At 38.7% G+C, this 19,669-nt stretch overlaps 1 protein-coding gene across 14 annotated transcripts in view; it reads left to right on the top strand.

Moving 5' to 3' along the window:
* MPP6 (membrane palmitoylated protein 6) overlaps positions 1–19,669 on the top strand; it is a 57,546-nt gene that overhangs the window by 12,743 nt on the left and 25,134 nt on the right. For 3 of the 14 annotated variants that reach the window (XM_046937926.1, XM_040696613.1, XM_015281841.4), the window contains one exon: positions 17,235–17,356. In XM_046937926.1, coding sequence (XP_046793882.1) covers positions 17,240–17,356 — 117 coding nt within the window. In that variant the 5' untranslated portion in view covers positions 17,235–17,239. Of the gene's footprint in view, positions 1–4,777; positions 4,848–5,259; positions 7,119–13,430; positions 13,450–17,234; positions 17,357–19,669 lie in introns of those variants that run through there. The other 11 variants (XM_046937927.1, XM_046937922.1, XM_015281842.4 and 8 more) reach the window with 7 other exon arrangements.

The raw sequence follows: 19,669 nt of genomic DNA on the forward strand, positions 1-19,669 counted from the left end.
ATATACCTCTTGTATAGAAGTGGGGTGGGAAGCGAATGGGAAGTAGTAAAATTTCTTGCCAGCAGTAGATTGAATACCATCTCTTCAAGTGAGGCTCAGAAACACTGTCATGTATTTGAAGGTAGTGGATGCATCATGAAGTCTAGAATTACTAGGTTACCTGTGGTCAAGACTGAAGTCCTACAAAAACTTATTGCATTGTTTATAGAGTTAATTGGCAACTTCTGCCTGAGTTAACTGGATGAAAAAAGGCAAAAGAAGTGAAGAGTCATCAGGACTCTAAAAATACTGGCCATTTGTTAAAATAGAATTTAAACATGTTAGGCAGATCTCCAAATGTCTATAGCACAGATTGTTTTTAATCAAAATACTCATCCTTCTAATTGCAGCTAAGAAGCCATTTTGATTTCAGCCTCCACACTGTTTCCTAAGTATTTAGGTGTACTTTGGAAATAGGAGGAGTGTTTTCTTAGGTGAACAGAAATAAGCAATGAATGGAAGGATAGTTGAAAACATTTTATTAGGCATATATTAGTATGAATAACCTTTGGGAACCAAGTGGGTTAATCAAGACCTACACTATGTGACATTTCACAGTTTGAAGTTAAATGTATGCAAATACCTCATCAGCTTCTCTTGAGGGGATCTGAATGTAAACCTCAGGATGAACTTTCAGTTCAGTAATTTGCTTCCTTCTTTTTTGCTCTTTTTCTCTGGCCTAATTCCTTAAACAACTGTAGTGAATACCTTAACTTTGGAGTCACTGGAGCTACTTACCTGCTTGCAGCTGAACATATACTTAAATCTTTTTCAGTAATATTTAGCAAGAACTCATGCCTCCAGTGTGAATCTCACTTCCCAGTAATACTGTCTAAAGAGCTTTTTTTTTTTTTTTTAAGATAATAGTCTAAAATGACAACACATGAGTGACAGATTGAACCCAGGGCTTTTGGGAGCCTGTGCAGTCAGCATAACGTAATTGTTCAGGTAGAAATGCCAGGCTGTATACATGGAGACGGGTGGAGCAGATGGCAGTCCCATTTGAGTGCTCCCCTTTCCAGCATAGCAAAAGCACTCCTTTTCAGTGCTAGATTGTACAGAAAGGACAGTCGTGTTTCCTGTGCCATCACTTGGAACATGCTGCAGGCTGTGATACATGTATTTTTTTTCTTTCTCAGCCACTCCTGCTGTACCTAGTTTTAATAACTTAATCACAATGTGTTACTTACTTTCTAGTCTTTTTCTGGCTTTTATTTAATATAATTTGAAATTATCCACTGCTAAATAGGTGTCCAGGGCTTTGAGGCCTCAAACATAATTTTACTCTTTGTGTTAGAGAGGTGACCAGCTTCTTCTGTTTGTACTACGGTTTAACTTCTGAGTAAATATTGTAAGCACTGGTGGTGGGTAGTGAGAGTATGAGTGTGTGCATTTGCGTTATAATAGCTGGTCTAACTTGGAAATGCACGAAACAGATGGCTGCAAAAGAGCACCAGATAGAATCTTACACTAAGACCATCTTGAATTGCTGCATCCCAGTGATGATCAAACTCATCAAAATGTTTTCCATCCCTCCCAAATGTCTTATCCAGCAAAAACTTCCAAAGGATTAAAATCAGCCAGCTCTTTTATTAGAAACTTCTTTGTAGTAGGTACCAAAAATAACACGTCTCTTAGGTTTGTTTTGGGTGCTTTTATTGTAGTGTGAGTCTTTTCTGGAATCAGTTTCCTTTTCTTGAAGAATATAGAGCACTGTGTGGTACGTTAGCTTTGTTGTTAGCATTCTGGATTCAACTGTGGATAATTCAAGCATGTTGTTTGTCCTGAGGTAATCAGTGGATTTGCTAATACTTAATTTTATTTGAACTCAGTTTTATTTGAACTCCGTGCTTGTAGAAACAGAGAAGACTGTCACCTCTTTAGAAGGCTGACACCTTTAAAAAGAGGTGTAAAATCCATTGGCGTCAAGCTCAATTTAGCGCTGATAGTAAAAAACCTGAATTGCTGATTCTGAATCCTTGTTCCTGTGTCCAGTCTTGTATTTGAATGTCTGCATGTCTGTTTGCTTCCTACGCTTCCTTCTCTTCCCTTTGTCCAGTATATGCTGATAATATAGGCAAGAGGAGTTGTATGGAGGCTGAGCACGCACTCAAAATAAAATAAATTTGAGCCTGTAAAATTTTAAGTAATTGCATTTTGAATTCCAAGTAATTACAGTCTGTTTAAAATATTCACAAGACTATTTAATTCTCAACCTTTTTGGCCTTAATTTAATCCTATGTCGAGCCGAGATGATGCATACTCAATAGTATCTTTTTCCTTCATAGCCCTTGATGCCCACTGTACTGGACAGGAAGATTGTAATTTGAAAAATGAAATTTTAAATATAGAGACTTAGCTTCTTTTTTGAACCAGGGCTGCAGGAGCTATTTTCAGACCGGTCTCTCTGGTATTAAAAAGAAAGTGTTGATTCCTTCTGTGTGAAAGCTGGCCTATGTGGGTCTGAAAACTTAGGCTGAGGAGTGATGTGGTGTTTAAATCCTGACACTGTGTTTAGAAAAACAGACATTCTGCCAGCACTCCTGCAGCTGAGAAAGCCTCTTTCATGTTTCAACTGCTTCAGTCGCTGAACACAAATTCCTTCTTACAGAATCAAGTGCCATTGCTATTTGCTACCATGGCGAGTTTCTATAGAGAAATCCCTGGTGCCATCAGTGAGCTTGATTCGTGGAAGTGATATTGTATTACTGGAAAAAAAAAATCCAAGCAGTGTACTGTACTATTATTACTCCTAAATACTCTTCTAAACTGCGTGTTATTAAAGGAGTTTCAACATGACACTCTGCTCCTTATAATGGCTCCCTATGTACAGACAAACACTGTGATGTGGACCAGTAATCCAGTGAGTGGCTGGGTGACTGAGCTTGTGCTTTTATTGCTCTGCCATTGGATTTGCCTAAGGATGATTTTCTGGCTGTCCATCTACATGTAGTTTATTTATATCCATTTTCTCAAGCTGTTTTTCCCCTTCCCAGCTGTGCCGAGAAGCAAACTGAGGTCTGGCTTTGCGCACACATGTCGGTTATGTATAGTATGCTTATAGCTGAGCTGCTGGAATCAGTTAGTTAAGAGAAATGCAAGCTCAGGCTGCTTTTTGAGGAGGGGACTGCTGACCAGTCTCAGTCTTGAATGTTAGTTTTGTTCTTCCACCCAATGACCAGTGCAGTGTGCGAAGGTACGCTGCGGGCCATGCTAATATACATGGTGTCCTAAAAGTTGAAGCAGAATCCAGATTTCATAGAATCATATAATATCTAGAGTGGGATGGGACTCATAAGGAGCATTGAGTCCAACTCATGGCTCCACACAGGATGACCCAAAAATTAGACCAGATGTCTGGGAGTGTTGTCTGAATGCTTCTCGAACTCTGTTAAGCTCAATACTGAGATGACCGCGATGGAGAGCCTGTTCCAGTGCCCTACCACCTTTCTATTTGTGTTTTATTTCTATTTCCTTTACCAGTGCAGAGAAAAATCAATTAAAAATAGCAGATTTTGGGGGAGTGGGGAAAGAGGAGCGGAACCAAAGAAAACCAACAAAACCAATCAGATTGATTTGCTTTTTATGAAGAGGGATTTGCACTTTCTGAAAATCCGTGATCTCTTAGACTGGGCTTTGTTTCAGACCTCTCAAAATGATGGGGAAAAACAAGGCCATTTAACTTCAATGCTGAGTTTGCACAAGCCACTGACTACTTCATCTCTTTGATTCTTGTTTCCTTTATGTTCTGTATGATTTGTTGGCCAATATAGTATTTGTTTTCCGTTTCCAGTAGCTATGATTGTTATGAATGACTTTTGACCTTGTAACACCCAGAAAACGTTGACTATTTCAGCGTTATGGGAGAAGACATCATTGCCCTTTTAAGTTCACTCAGGAACTTGAGGATAACTTTATGTTAAATTATTCCACAATCTTAAAGCTAGTTCTGTCCAAAGAACCAATTTATCCACAGGAGGGTACATTGCTCTCTTTTTATATATCTCTCAGGCCCAATACACTTCTGGTAAAGAGGAATTTAATGGGGAGTATAATAAGCAGAAACTACTGTGGATGGGACTGACTGCTCTGAGAACTCATTTAGTGTGATGAGACAGTCCTCTTAACTGCCATGCTGAAGACAGTTGGCAAAGCAATTACTCTTCTAGGTCAAGACCCTGGCTTCATAAAACCTTCCTGTGGAAAAGCCAAAACATGAAATTATTTATCTGTTGCAGTGGGATTCCAAGACTGGGGATGGAGAAGAGTTGTAGTCCCTAACTTGCTGTTTTTGATTTTGCATGGGGGGATTTTAATAGGCTATTTTGAGAGTCCTCTCCACTTATTTTCTGCTGATGGAGTTATATTCCAAGTCATTCTGACTACTGATACTGAAGTCACTCACTGGGCCTGGAAACTTGTGCAAATCTGAGAGATTCCGTGGCCAAAAAAACCAATGGGGCTCATCACACTATGAGGTACTGCTTGAACTAACATCTGTCTCTCTCCTCTCTTTCCACTCCAACCTTCTCTGCGACCCCTGAGCAATAGAACTGAGGGTCAAAGCCGAGAAAGTCAGACAGCTTTTACTATGCCACTGTAAATGGGATCGAAGATACATACAGGGATGTGTATGAGCTGCTTTAAAGAAACAGCAGTTTGAGTTTGGAGACTAGAAAGAAATGATCTTAAAGTTTCTTAAACTTTGTTCCTCTCTGTAGTTCTTCTCACATTTCAGACACACTCCTATGAACAGGTTTGATTGTGACCTCACTTTAACAAGAAGGAATGTTATGAAAGAGGTTGTGGTATGTGAATAAAAGTCGTCTTAGTTTTAAACATTTCTACGTTCATGTATTACAGTGATTTTCCTATTGAGGAAAATGATTAAAAGCCTTGATAGACTGTATTCTTTGATTAAGTTCTGCAGTGCTGTGGGCTGTCCAAGATGGAGAGTTTGGCTGTCTTTGCATTTACCAGAGTTTCTTTTTTTGGGGGGGGGCGTGGTGGGAAGGGGAAAAAAATTGAACAGAAGATTTGCAGAATTTGGCTTTTGCTACAAAAATGGAGGGAGGGATTTATGTAATGTAGGTGACTGGAAGCATGTTCTTGGCTATCAGAGACGAGGTGAAGAGCTGAAGTGAGATGATTGTCTTTGGCTACAGGAGTTAGTAGATTCTGTTTACTTTCATGTCACCTGGTGTGGGCCTGGTGCCCACTGGTGCCACAACAGCAGCAGACTACATCTGGGCACATAACGTGTTTCTGACTTCTCAGTGTTTAGTTTAGGTAGTAAGCTGTACTTTATACTCAATTTAAGCACATTCTTTCAGCACTGGGGATGAAACACTGACAGCTGTTCGAAGCATGATGTTTGTTTGTATACAAAGCTGAATATTATATTTCAGGGCATGAAATTTGTTTGTCTTCCTCTTATTTGCTGCAGCCCTTCCACTACTCTGGGGTGCCAGTTAAGTTCTGAAGGTTCTGCCAACTAATATGTTTAAAGGGAGAGCTGCAAGGACAGGTGTCTCAAATTCACTGTGTAATTAAAAAACTTAAAACTATTTAGTCACAAATTATTTACTGTAAGCCTTTGCTTAAAAGCTCTGTGGTTTGGATTGTGGTGGTGGTGTTTTTTGCTTTGGTTAGAATGATTTAGTACGTGATTGAAAATTCAGAAGTGAATGTGCAAAACTTGATGTAACCAAACTTGGTATTCTGAGGAAATAGAGTAGAAAATCTCAAAGTTGTCAGTATGCATCGCAGGTACAAGTGCACAGCACTGTCTTGAAGGTACCCTTTGCAGTTTCTGTGTCTGCATCCACCTTATAACATGCGGAAAATTGTCTTTCAGTGTTCACAGCAGTAAGTTGCAAAATGACTTGAAAGTAAAGGTGGTGAATGTTTGAAATGGCCATTTTCTTAAAAATGTGTGGTTCTTAATGCAAGTTGTCTGAAGACCACTAGAAATAACATTTCCCTTCATTGGTGTGCCTTGATATTCTTAAATTGAGCTTTAATTTCCCATTTTAATCAAACATTTGTGAACCTGAATAAATCATGACAGTGTACTGTGGGAAAGGAGCCTGGGAGTTGAAATGCATAACTAAAGGCAGTGTGACTATGTGTGGATTTTTCAGTTCCCTTCACAATTTGAGTGTCAAGGTGATCTCTTTATTCCTTTTGCAGGGTTCTTGAGCGTGTGCTTCCTTGGGCTAAAGTAATGTAACTGCTGAGAATAAGGAGTAGTTGTGCAAAGTGTGACTGGTTAGTTGAAAGAAAAGTTTTAGAATGGAGTCTTGCTGGGAGAATGTTTTTCAAATAGTAGATGCATTTAGGACAGTAATGCAGTTCAATCATTTTACAAGCCATTATGTTTTGCTTTCTCTCTTTTGAAGTATGAAAAGTTTTATGTGGTGTTCGTCACCATTTTCAAAACATCAGCAATGTCATTCTACAAAAAATTTTGGAAAAGCCATTTTCTATCCAATACATCACTGCTAGCAGTGATGGGATGTGCTCCTATAAAGGAATTGTTTTAGTGGATGTGTTGGCAATGAACTGAAATAGAACATGAAATAGAAGTATTTTAATGTCTGTATTGATGCAGATCTTATTTAAATATTCCAACAGTTTAGGTTAGAAGTAATTAAATTAATTAAACAAATACTTCGTAATAACAGAATGTGCAGCAGGTCATGCAGTATGATGTGATGTATTGAAAAGGTGTAGGTGTAGATTTTGGAGTGCCTGCATCATAGTGGGACGATCCGGTTCTGAAAGTGCTGTTTGAATGTTTTGTCACTAAATAATGCCTTCTGCTATGAAATAAGTCTGAGAATGAGTTAATACAGCTTTACATCACTGAACATCAGAATCTTTCATCACAGAATTCTTGGTTGTTAGAATTCCAATGTGTCCTACTTGAGCTTCAAGCAGGTGGTAGCATGAAAAGCAGCAGCAGTGTCTGCGTGAAGGATGGTTTCAATTGAAGTTCCTTGTCTAAGAGGTTGCACAGAAACTAAAGAGGATGTAAACGGATGTGGGAAAAGAAAAACAACAATTTGAAGCCTGGAGTAAGAGCAGTGGGGCAAAATATACTTGTAGTGTTTTGCATCTAAAGGAAAGGGCAGTTCAGCTACAAATAAAGATTTAGAGGAGACAGAAGTCCAAAATGCTATTTTAAAGTCTTATGTCAGACCAGCAGGTTGAGCCGACCATATAATGTAGCTGTAAGACAAAATAGACCATATGATCTGCCTGTATCAGTAGAAAGGGAAATACTACTGGTGTTGTGCAAGGAGCTCATGACACTCATGTCCAGTTTACTTTGAACGGTTCTGACTGTCCATACTGGAAGGAGGTACAGACTGGAAGAGACACGGAGGAATTATTCAAGCTTTGCTGCTTACCTTGTAATAATGTAATAATAATGGTTCAACTGCATTACTTATGTTAGAAAAATAAAAGCTGAATCACTGTCTTCTAGCTGTAAATAGGTTTGGGTTAAGAAAGAGCTGCTCAAGCTCAGTTACATGTTGGTGAAGATTCAGGAAATGCCCGATGGCTTTTTTTCATTGAGTGGTAGGAGTGGTCAGGTGATTTCTTCTGAAGGATGCAAACTTCAAGGAGAACAGCAGTATCTCCAGTAATGGGATTCATTGTGGGTCTCTGGAGATGCTAGGGCTGGAAGAACCTCACTACTGTACAAGTGGGCACAGTGTTGTTACTTTGCTGTGTATAGAGTAACTCATTTAATATACTAAAAGATTCCATGTCTTGTTTGCAGGCTTACCCAAAGCATATTACCTAATAGCTCTTGAGTATTGTTCTGTGCCATGATGTTTACGTTGTCAGTAGAGTACCTCACAATCCGTGTGAATTATGGCTTTCTGCTTTGGAATTATGCCTGTGTAGTGTGCCTAGATAAATGCTTCAATAAACATGTTCATAATAAGACTTGAACTGCCTGTTGAGTTGTTTCTGGTGTGTCTGCTCTTAGGAGTGCAGCAGAACTTGCATCTCAGAGCTTCACAGCTCATGTTTCAATAGCGCCTTAGTGGGTAAACCAGTGACAAGATGAAAGTATGTAACACACACAAAGTAGAATTCTCCTTTCCATTTGGGAGACTGTTTTCTCTTTTGCCTTCCTAAATTTAATGTTTGTTTGAAGAAGAAATCTGGTTTAGGAAGAGCTCTTCACTGATTTTCGATATGCTAGGACATCAGTCTGATAGATGGTTCTGCACGGCTTCAACAACTTTTCCTTTGAGAAAAATGGTACAGTGATCTGAGTAATCTATATTTTTATTCCTGGGTATATGTAAGTAAAAAGCAGTTTTTACTTAAGATGTTTGTATTTTGTCAGTTAGTTTTGCGACAAAAATACAGAGATTAAAAAACTTTTGATTCAGGAAGGTTACACATCAGAGCTGAAAAGATAGAAAGGAAAGGCCACGCTTCAGAGGATGTACTTGCTTTGCTGCATATGTTATGCTGGCATTTTGAACTTTATAAATAGTGGCTTTAATTGCCCATGTATTTGACTGCAGAGAAAACACGTTTCTTCACCCAGCTGTTTCTTTCAAAGTAGTGGGGAAGGTAATTGATGCGATCTCATATGTTCAGCCTGCTCTGTTGGTTAGAAGTGGAGGGAAGCGTGCATGTCCCCAAAGTTGTTGAATTTCTACTGGAATGTTGTGTATAAAGCAGCACCTTAGACTGCATATCCTCCTTTTTGCCTTCATTTAAAGATCAGAAAAAAAAACAAAACTCTTTAGAACCTGAAGTATAAATTGGTGAAAGTACTAAGGTGATATATTCTTTGTTCACCAAATTTGATATTTGTTCTGGGATGTATGCTATGTTCATTTAAAGTTGAGTTGTCTTTGTGTGGCATCATAACGTACCTTTCTAAAATCGGTGGCTGAAAAGTAGGAACACTTAGGAAAATGAAGTAATTTAATTCATCCTTTTGTTAAAGCTTTTACTGGACTTGCTTTTACGTGCTGTAGTCTGAAGCTTTTACATCAAATTCAGTATTTTATTTCAAATGCAATTACTGCCTTGCAATTTGAGGCACAATACTAAGGTGTTGGTTTCCTTCCTATTGAAACACGTATATTTTTTTCCTGCAGTGGAAGCTTATACATATACTGTCCTACTTGTCTAGACTACAGGTAGTGGCTTTCAGAAGTGTGGAATATCTCTTTCCATCCACTGTCCTCCGTGGCCTCCAACAGATTTAGTTTTCTGGGTTACTGGAGTGCTTGATAGCAATTTTTTCAATCTCTGCAATATTTGGACTTTGTGCAGCTCAGCCGGTTCAAAGAAATGTATACATGCAGAAGGTTTTCTTAAAGATCTCAACAAATATTTCATCAAAATGGCAACATATTATAATGAGAGGAAAAGTGGTGGTTTCTTGTAGGCTATGTCTTATTTTAACTGTGTAATGGAAAATTTTGAGGGGGAAGCTGAACTGATTTCAAAACGTGGCTCCTTTCTTAGTACTGTCCTTTAGGAAGATTAACACGGTCATGAAAATTCAGCTAGAACAAAAGCTGTACAGATTTAGGGCAATGTGTAATCTCAGAAATAGTGGAAGTAAATTTATTTGTTGGCAGCTGGCAGTGGTGATGTTCAGATATTCAGCAAAGACTTACTGTAGTCATTGCATTTCTAATGAACAGTATTTAGAAGTTGTAAAATAGCATGCTAGCAATTTAGTATCATTTCATAAATCGTTTGGAGGCATAGGTCTGCTTCTTTTTTTTTCAGTGTTGTGAAAATTCTTATGTTTAGCTCAAAACCACCAACTGTAGTACATCTTCCTCAGTGTCACCTGAGATGCCCTAGAGAGATGCAGGCATCCATAAATGAGCTGATGGTATTTGCGGGATTAAACTGGGACCTCTTATATCATGGAAAGAGTGGAGATTTCTATCTTTCAGCATAGTTATCAGTATGAGTTACCAGTGTTTATTTGAAAGTAGTATCTCTGGGGATGGTGGTTCCGTAGCTTTTCTGGGCTGCCTGTTCCAGTGTTTGACCACTCTCACAGTAAAAGAAAGTATTTTCTTGTGTTCTGTTATTTTCCTGAACGTACCCCTGGGAAGAAAAGATTTACTTTTCAGTGATTTAACTGATTTTTTTTTTTTTTCCCCAAACATTTGTGTATGTTTTAATTCATTGGAAAATGCTGCTTGCTTTTGGTGGAGTTTGGAAGCTATTTAAGCAGAAAAATGGAAAAGCGAATTCTCTTTTTAAACAATTGCATCTCCTGAACCTTTCAGAAGGTATCTTATGCCTTCCTGCCTCTTTCAGTGGCAAAAATGCCATGATGAAGAAACAAATTCATTAGGTGGCTCAGGCGGTAAAGAAGAAATCACCATGCAGGTTTCTGATTTTCTTCTACATTTTTTTTATGCAGAGGACTTTCAGCTGTGGGCTTAGACTTGGCCAGCACAAACCATCACATCAAGTGCCTTTTGTCTGTCAGAAAAGACATTCAGCATATTTGTGTGTTTGCTTCTGAGTTCATCATCATTCATGTCTGAATCTTGCATCGGTCTTTCTCTAATGAATATTATCAAGTTTTCTGATGTTAGGAAATACTACTTCTCTGAAAGGGTGATCAGGTACTGGAATGGGCTGCCCAGAGAAGTGGTGGAGTCACCGACACTAGAGGTGTTCAAGGAACGTTTGGACGTCGTGATGAGGAACATGGTTTAATGAGAACCGTTGGTGATGGGTGAATGGTTGGACTGGGTGATCCTATGGGTCTTTTCCAACCTTGGTGATTCTATGATTTAAACACCTGTATAGGCTTATCATCAAAACACCAACATTAGTGAGCTTCACATTAAGGCAGCTGCCTTTGTACTTTATGACTGAGATGATTTCTTTACAGTTCTTCACAAGAAGTCCGTCACAGCTTCCTCAGTACTGAATTTCAGTGTAGCTATTGGCAGTATCATCTTGTTCGTCATGATATTTCTCTGTAAATGAGACATAGCCTTTCAATTCCGCTAGTTTTGGAGGTGTGATGCTGTGTGTGTTCCCTTTTTATCGTTACTGAAATAATTTTAAAATACTGCTCTTCTGTCCAAAAGATGCAGCTGTGAGGTCCATCTGTTCATCATCATCAAAATGTGTGCTGCTTCATTTCGTAGCTGAACTGAATAGCCTGAAAGAAGTGGGGCTGTAGAATTTAGGATGCGGAAGTGTTGTTACCCCCGTGACTTGTGACCGTAAGAGCCATGACAGAAAGTGGGCAGGTAGAATGTACTTGAGCTGAGTTTGTTAAGGGTATGGGCTGCTTGAGATTCTATTTATAGTTACGCTAAAATAGTTTAGTCTCTGCTTGTCAGATGTGGAGAAAATGAAGTGAAAAAAAAAATAGAAAACATCTCTAGTCATTTGTTACTTCTTTTCAACATGCAAAAATTCAGTGAGTAGTCTCTTAGTTTCCAGGGGAGCATTCAGTCTTATCAATTAGATTGTTCCTTCTGCTTTTCCTAATTCACTGCCAGATATGCTATTCATTTCTCAGATTCCGCAGTCAGTGAGGTACGCGTGCTGCAGACAGCAGCTTCCTTAATTAAACAATCTGGCTGTGTTTCTAGAGGAGGTCCACTCTTTACCGAACAAGGAAGGGGTCCTGCTTAGAAAACGTACCCACATGATGTTACAGTGGAGTGCTGCTCAGAAAAACATAAGTAGGTTATCAGTAGGGTTACAGCCACGTTGGCCCAGTGCTACCTGCCTGGAGAACACCTCATGCTGCTGTGTGTGCACGGTTCCTGGATGCTTGAGAGCCCAAGTGTCGTTGTACCCTACAACAGTAACAGCACAGGCATACTTCGCATGGCATTGTGTAGCTGATTTGTAACGTGGCAGAGAGACCAAACTGCAGTTGCGTGTTCTTTGTGTAGCTCTTGTCTGGTTTCTAAATCTGATCTCTGCTCGGTGTATTCAGCTGCTGTCTGTGGCAGTGAGAGCACAATGCCCCGTGTGCTCACTGCACAGTGCTTTCCCAGAGGTTTCATCTTAGCCTGGTTTCTGAACCTTACCCTGACAAAGCCCCCTGTTTCTAGTTAATATTTCATATATTCTTAATGAATAGTCTGTTAGTGAATAATTTGTGCCAGTTCAAAATGTTAGCATGTTCATTGGTATTCCTATGGGGAGAGAAGTGGGCAGTTCAGATAACTGAATAACCTGCACAAGAAATCCTCTTTTTTTTGTTTTTGTTTTTTTCCTGTGCGTATTTGGGCATCTGATGAAAGTTTTCTTTTGGATATATCCCTCTTGAAAAGATTTTCATTCCCCATAAGAAATTGTTTCCAAATTTGTGTATGTGACAAGATTTTAATCTAACTTTCCAGATTTCCACTGCTACTCTCACCATTAGTCCTTGAGGTATTTATCATACCTCCCTATCCAAATGAGTGGGTCATGGGAAAATAATTATGCATACATTTATTTAAGTATATTTCACAATTTCCTTTTAATTCCCCGTTCATTTGTTAGCTTGGAGAATAATAAAATGAAATTAAGCTAAAAAATCTGTGCAGGGTATTCATTCTGCAAAGCTTTCATTTTCCCCAGTGTGTGACGCATTTGTCTTCTGTCTGCAAATCTGGAAAATTTATTTAAATGTATGCTTCCTTTTTCCTCTCCATAGAATTAATCTAGTCAAGAATTAGGCACTGAAAGAAAAAGTAAAAATCAAATTTGATGAAAGAGTCACAGTTGAGAGCTTGTTGAAAATCTGTCCTTTTTTTTCTTAGGAAGAGTTTGTCATAGTAATTTTTACTTCTATTTGATCTGAATTTACTATTGTAAGGTACAGGATCTAGATTGAGCCTTTGAAGCATCTGCCTTTGGTTATCTGAAGAGCCATACGTGAATTTAGAATGAGTTAATTCTGGCTAGTAAATCCTGCATTCTTAGACGTGAGGATGCATGGTAACTACTACAAAGATCAACTAGCACGCCTTCCCCCTGCATCTCCCTTTCCCTTTTTGATATGGGGTTCAAATGACAAACTGGTTATTTTGAGTATGGACTCACCTGCTCAGTAGGAATGAATTGTTCAGTGCATGTACACAACAGAGCGGTACGCTCCTGCTGAGTCTTGCTTCAGGCTTTAAACTTCCAATGTTTATGAAGGTGTTCTTTGAAAACTGATTGTGTGAATTAGGTGTGTGTGTCTTTTCCCTGTCGCTAAGCCAGCAGCTGTAGTGGAGCCGCTGGTAATCTCATTTTCTCTTAGGAGTCCCATCTCAAGCTCTGTTCTGTTGGTACTTTTTCCTGAGAGTCCATTACTTCAACATCTTGTCTCAACTGAAAGCCTCTTTCTGCTGCTCAGTTCCTATGCTCTGCCTGGAGGCTGTTGTCAAGGTGTGTTTCTTGTAATGTCTGTATTCCTTGTTTGTTTCTTTAACCATGCTTGTTACCTGTTATCCTCACAAAAACAAATTCTTCGTTGTGATGAAAATATTAAGTTTTACCCAGATGGATCTTTGAATATACAAAAAGGTTGCTATTTGGAGGGGTAAGGAAGTAAATAGTACAGCTCTTAAAGTTACTATGTTCTTACCAGTTTCCTCTAAAAGACGAAATGAGAGAGACAAGAGACATGGTTAATATTTCCCCCAAAGGAAAAGCAGACACTTCTTTTTTTGTTGGACACCAAAGTATTCAACAGCATGGAGAACTCCTGAGAACCTGGCTTATGCAGTTAGATGGCTTACCAGGCTTTCTGTTTGTTCACCTTGGCTCTTGGATGCCTGACTTTACCTTTAAGTTCTACCCATCTTTTTTCCCCCACCTCCCCAAGCAAATAACCTGTATCAGCATTTCAAGGGCAGATGCACAGCATGAGAAGACATGGGAGGCTCAAAGGCAGCATTTGATAGGAATAGGATATTTAGATTTGGTGAGCTCTAAATTCCTTAGTTCCATCTATTTCTCAAGATCTTATCTGAAACTTCCCTTTGTGAGTATTTGTCTTCAGCTTTGATTCCTGCTGCTCCAAAGAGAAGATACTTCTCTAAAAGAACTCAGATGTCAGTTAAGACTGCTGCTTGGAATACAGCGTGTATCTACGTTGCTCTGAAAGATCATTATAATTAATCTTGGAAACAACATATCTCCTGCTGATTGTGGCTTAATAAGACTTTTTCCTAGAAATGAGTTAACAAAAGACTGATAAATAGGTATGTAAAAAGGGGCTCTGTATAAAAGCGTTTATCAAAGTGTCTTTCCATTTCCTCCTCCTCCCTATTCTCTTTGTAAATCAAACTGTTTGGAAGTACATGTATGAACATCTAAGGCATATGAAGGAAAACATGTTGCTTAAGCTCTCAAAGCTGTTTTCACATGTGAGCAAATGTTATCGTTCCACATCAAGTGTGTACCACATTTGAAGTTGGTCCATGACTTGTATAATCAATTTTGAAAAGATGAGATTAATGTGCTTCTTCTAGTCCATCACAGAAAGCTTGTCTGTAGTCTCTGTGTACTGTTACCTTTTATATTTATTAGCTAACTTGATTCCTGTTGGGAGATGCTCTTGATGACTTTTGGAAAGACATTTGCTCATGTTCTGAATTTTTTTTACCAGTAGAGCAGTGAAGAGTTAACCTTATAAAGACTGGTATGTTGTTACCATGTAGTTGATAACATGTGCAAAATCCCTGTTGAAGCCTCTTAAAGCAGAAATTGAGTGAGAGAAAGTTTTACCTTATAGCTGATAGTTTTTAAAAAAGAGGTTACTTATAGTATTTTTTTATTCAACTCCTTAGATCTTTCCTTTGAGATGGGGAACCAGTTATATCAAGGCAGTGTGTAGTTCTGTGTTGTGTTCAAACTTGAGGATCAGTCCAGGATCCCAACTCACATATGGCTGCTTTTTCTTTGTTTTCTTCCTAATACTGAAGAATTGCTATTGTAGCTAAGAGAGCTCTCACCTCTACAGAGGATTAAGATGAGAGAAGACAACCATCAGGTGCATGGCAAGGTTTTGAGCACCTGGGATGCAAGTCTGCTTTTGTGAATTCTTTTATATAAAGGTGTCTGCTGCCTTCCAAGAACACTAAAGTATACTCTGGCAGCTTTGGTGGTAGAATTTGTGAAACCTTTATTAAATGTAATACTCATTTGAAAATATCCTGCACAAAGCCTGAAAGTTATTCTTGTGAAGCTTAAATGATGCTCTGAACAGCTTCTCCTTGGTGAAAATGTTTTAGTAGAGATTTTAACTTTAAATTTGATCATCTAAGGTAGGCTGAATCCTGAAGGGGTTAATAGTTTATAACAGTTTATCAACGTGGAGATATATAAGGAATGCCTTATGCATTGGTAGCTGAACTGCTCAAGATACAGGACATACTTGATCTGAGGAAGACAGGGACTATTTCCAGGTTGGTTTGGTGACTTTATCCAATGCGTGATCACTAACAGCACTTTGTCTATTGAAAACATAGGAATAGTATTGCTTCAGGATCCGAAAGCACAGTTTAAGTGTCACTTTTCTTCCTACTCTTGGTTTCACGGAGGATTCATGTTTTGGAAGCGAGAAGCGTGCTTAAAGCATTAAAAAAAAAAAAAAAGTCTCTTGACATTTACTGCTGTAGTTAAAATGTACCATACAAGATGATTTGATTGTTGGAAAGTCAGCTCTGCTTGAGGGAAAGTACAGCCAGAAAGTATTTTCTTGGAATGGAATTGTCTATGAAACATTCAAATTAGAAAGTAGGTGTTGAGAAATGCTGTTGTTCTCTTACTTTGCCATGTTTCATAATAACTTTCATTATAAAGCAATGAGGAGAGTTAAGGGTAAATTCTTGTGTGGGAGAGGGGTCATATAGGCTTTCTGATTATCTTGACATATGCTGCTATGCAACAAGCAGAGTATTGCAGTACACAGTATTTTTGTCTAATGCTTTTGTTGGGGAGCTCAACAGAAAAAAAATTTTAGTAGGCTTATGTATGTGTCTGTCTGAATATGCAAACATAACTCTGCAAGAGTTGGACAATGTACTGTTAAAAAAAACGAACAGTTTTTCACTACTAAGGTAATGCTAACAAGATGAGTGTATTTAATTGTGTGTTGGAAAAGGTGAAAAAAATCATTTACCTTGTGAAGGACTTCATAACTTTCTTCAGTGATGTCCCCTTTTGTGCTGAGCCTGAGCTTGTGTACTCTTGTCTCTGCAGACTTGAAGCTAGCCTAGGAAGCGCCTGCAAAGGGCTACTGCACACACGCTCAAATGCACGAGAGCTCTGCAGTGTGTGAATGTGCTGACTCTGCTGTCTAACATAAAGGATCTGTTTTGTTCAATCTGTCTTAAATGAAAGGGTTGAAGGATGCTGTTATACAATAAATTCTCCTCACTTCATAAGTGACATTGTGAGACAGGACAGCGGGGATGGTAGGATTTACGGAGCTTTTTGTGAGCACCGTTGTTTCCTTTCAACCCAAGCTACTCTGTGGGGTTGTTGATAGCTGGGAGTATCTCCACTGAGAAAACCATGCAGATAGAGTATGTTTCAAGTTCTAAGATGCACTTCCCAATACAGTATGTTGTGGAGCCAGCTTGGTGCTAGCATTTGCAGCGCTTATTCTTAGTGCCAGAGTGCAGTAAGTCAGAACTGGGGGGCTGTAAATGACTGCTGGGTTTCACACAAGTGTTGCCAAGAGCTTCCTTAGCAATACATTTTTGGTTAAAAAAATAAATTGAAGTTGTATTCATTATAAAAACAGTGACAACTGCCTATAGAAGCATTCTAAAATTTACAGTTTAGTGTATGTATGAGGGCTGAAAACTTTCTGTGAAGGAGAGATGAAACAAAACAATCACGAGTTAGTTGCTTTCATTGTATTTGGATATTTTGCATATCTAGTTTATACATGAGATTTTTCTCAGTCTTTAAGTAATAGTTAATGTTTAATCCAGGCCCAGAACATTCCTTCAGGTTGATTGTGATGCTAAGGATTTGGATAGATAACTTATTTCAAATAAAAGAATATTAGTTCATCCATTCTGACTGCTTGCACTCAGTAGTTAGCTGTTTAAAATCTCTAATTCTAATACTGTGGTGTTTTCTTGAGTTTTTGCTATTTATCCAAGCCTATTTTGCTCAATACTTAGGTTTTTTTTGTCATTTTTTTCTCTTGTCAGCAGCCATGCAGCAGGTACTGGATAACCTTACTGATCTGCCAACGTCGACAGGCGCTGAAGAAATAGACCTGATTTTTCTCAAAGGAATCATGGAGAACCCTATTGTAAGATCGCTTGCTAAGGTATTTCAACTTCCTGCTCTGAGTAGAATCTGAGAATCTTGTAACTGGTACTGTTACGTGAACACTGAGTATGGATTGAGGTGTCAGCTGTGGCTTTGGTATATGGTATGTCTTGTCAGAAGGCTTAAAGGTGTTCTTGAAAACAGAGCATATTTGGTATAATTTCTGTGTACAACGATTTATTGATACGTGGGAGATCTAGAGGAAGGAGTAAAATTCAGAGACTCTGGTAGTAATGCGTTAAAATTATTTACGAAGATAATGTCAAAATACTTGAAATCAGAGGTGTTTGGTTTTAATAGTCTTGTGACCCATGTTGTGTGCAAAACCTATATCCCTCCTAGCATTTTTTCCAAAGATGAAAAGTGAGAGCAATAATCTTCTTTCCCCCATGGCATAAACAAGTCATCTTTTTGGCTCGGAATGGCTTTCTGATCAACTCAATGACATATGTCCTCCAAGCCCTTTCCTAGATCTCAGAGTAATAGTTGGGCCTTTGATTGGCAGCAGTCAGACACGGGCTAGCCTTAGTTGTGGTCTTACATTATGCGACTACTTTATTCATAGATGGTAGTATTCATTTATAAGTATCTAAAGTGATGTTGACAAAAATCCTTTAGACCCTAAAGTTAAAATGTAGCTTATTTTATAAGAAAATGCAGTCAGTATCATACAACACTTGCATTCTTTCTTATTCTTTGTATGAATAAGTTCCTTACATGAGAAAAAGTGGTTAACTGAAACATAGCTGTCTCTTTAATGTGAATAAACATCTGAAGCGATGCCCTGTGGGCAGCCAGGAAATACTCTGTAAAGCTAAAGGATCATTGTGTACAGATTTTGCTCTATAAAAATCTGGAAAGGAAAACATAAGAGTTTGTGTAAGAATTCACTTTTGTTTAACTGTTAGTTACAAATAGGACACAGCTCAGAAGAGAGAAGCAGCAATACGTGTATTGATATAAAATAGTGATTTAAATAAAACAGGGATTTAACAGGGTTTGAGATTTCAAGTTACGCTTGATTATTTACTTCATAGAAGATTAACCACACTCATCCAAGATACCCTTCCATTGACTCACAGGGTTCAGAGTGGATCTCCTAGTTTTCTAAACTCCTTGCACTGCAGAGGTAAGGAATCCAGGTGTGGCTGAATTCACTCCTAGCCCCAGACTTGGTGAGCGGTTTATGTGTGCACAATCAATCTACGATATAATCTTAGCAAGCTTACAAAGCTTAGCAGACTATTATTCTCCTACTGAGGGTTTGTAGCAGCAAGGAATCTCTCGATGTTGAAGTGTGAGGGGTCTCTGCAGCAGCGGTACCCTCAAGTAGTGTCCCTACTTGAGGGCACATCTTTTCATGCAGCCAGCTGCCATGCAGGAGAGCTCAACAGGCTCCTGGGCTGCTCATTATGTATGGAGTAAGATGACTGATTCACTCACATTTACATACTGACTACAGATGTTAGTTTCTTTCAGATTTGTCTTGAGTCAAACATAGCCTAGCACAGTTGTTAGGTGGGCAGATAGCTCAAATTAGCCCTTGGCTATTGTGTTTTATTTCCTATCAATCTGTTCTCAGCCGGATGCAGCCTTCGTAACTGGTTTCACCCATCATGATTGCCACTGGTGGTTATCTGCTGAAATCAAATGCAGCCATGACAACCGTCCATGGTGTTTATCACTCAAGCAGGGGCAGGACGAACAAAAGTCAAGTTAGACAGGGCAAGAAGAGCATGCCATCGCGCTGTTCAGAAACACTGATTACAAGTTGAAGAAGTTGCATAGGAGTAAAAATAGAAACAGTGGAAGTGTCTCGTCTGTTGGTGAGAGAACTGCAGAGGGGAAAATTTGTGTGCTAAATTTACTGGAGTTCAGTTAAAGCACTTTGTTGATTAGAGTTGTTTCCAGCTGTAGAATCTGTTACATACTTCATCTATAATATTTATCATGAAGAAAACATTCACTCCAAAGAATTTGTAGTTTTCCAGTAATTCCCAAGAATTTGTAGCTGTCCAGTTATAATGTAACATTTAACTAGCAGGAATTTTACCAGCAGATGTTTAAAAAAAAAAAGTGCTTGTAATGGAAACAGACATGATCTTAACTATAAACTTGCTTTCTCAAGTATGCTGAAAGGTTTTAACTGAGTCCATATGGCATTACCACACTCAATATTTTTTTTTTGTAATTCCTTCTGCATTAAACCCCAAACTTTCATCCCAGACAGCAGATCTAAATGAGGACAAGGTCAAAACGATAACGCACTTCATGAAGTATAAGCATGGAGTTTGTACCAATACATTTGCCT

The sequence above is a fragment of the Gallus gallus genome, chromosome 2, assembly GCF_016699485.2.
Source record: "Gallus gallus isolate bGalGal1 chromosome 2, bGalGal1.mat.broiler.GRCg7b, whole genome shotgun sequence".
Classification (NCBI taxonomy): domain Eukaryota; kingdom Metazoa; phylum Chordata; class Aves; order Galliformes; family Phasianidae; genus Gallus; species Gallus gallus.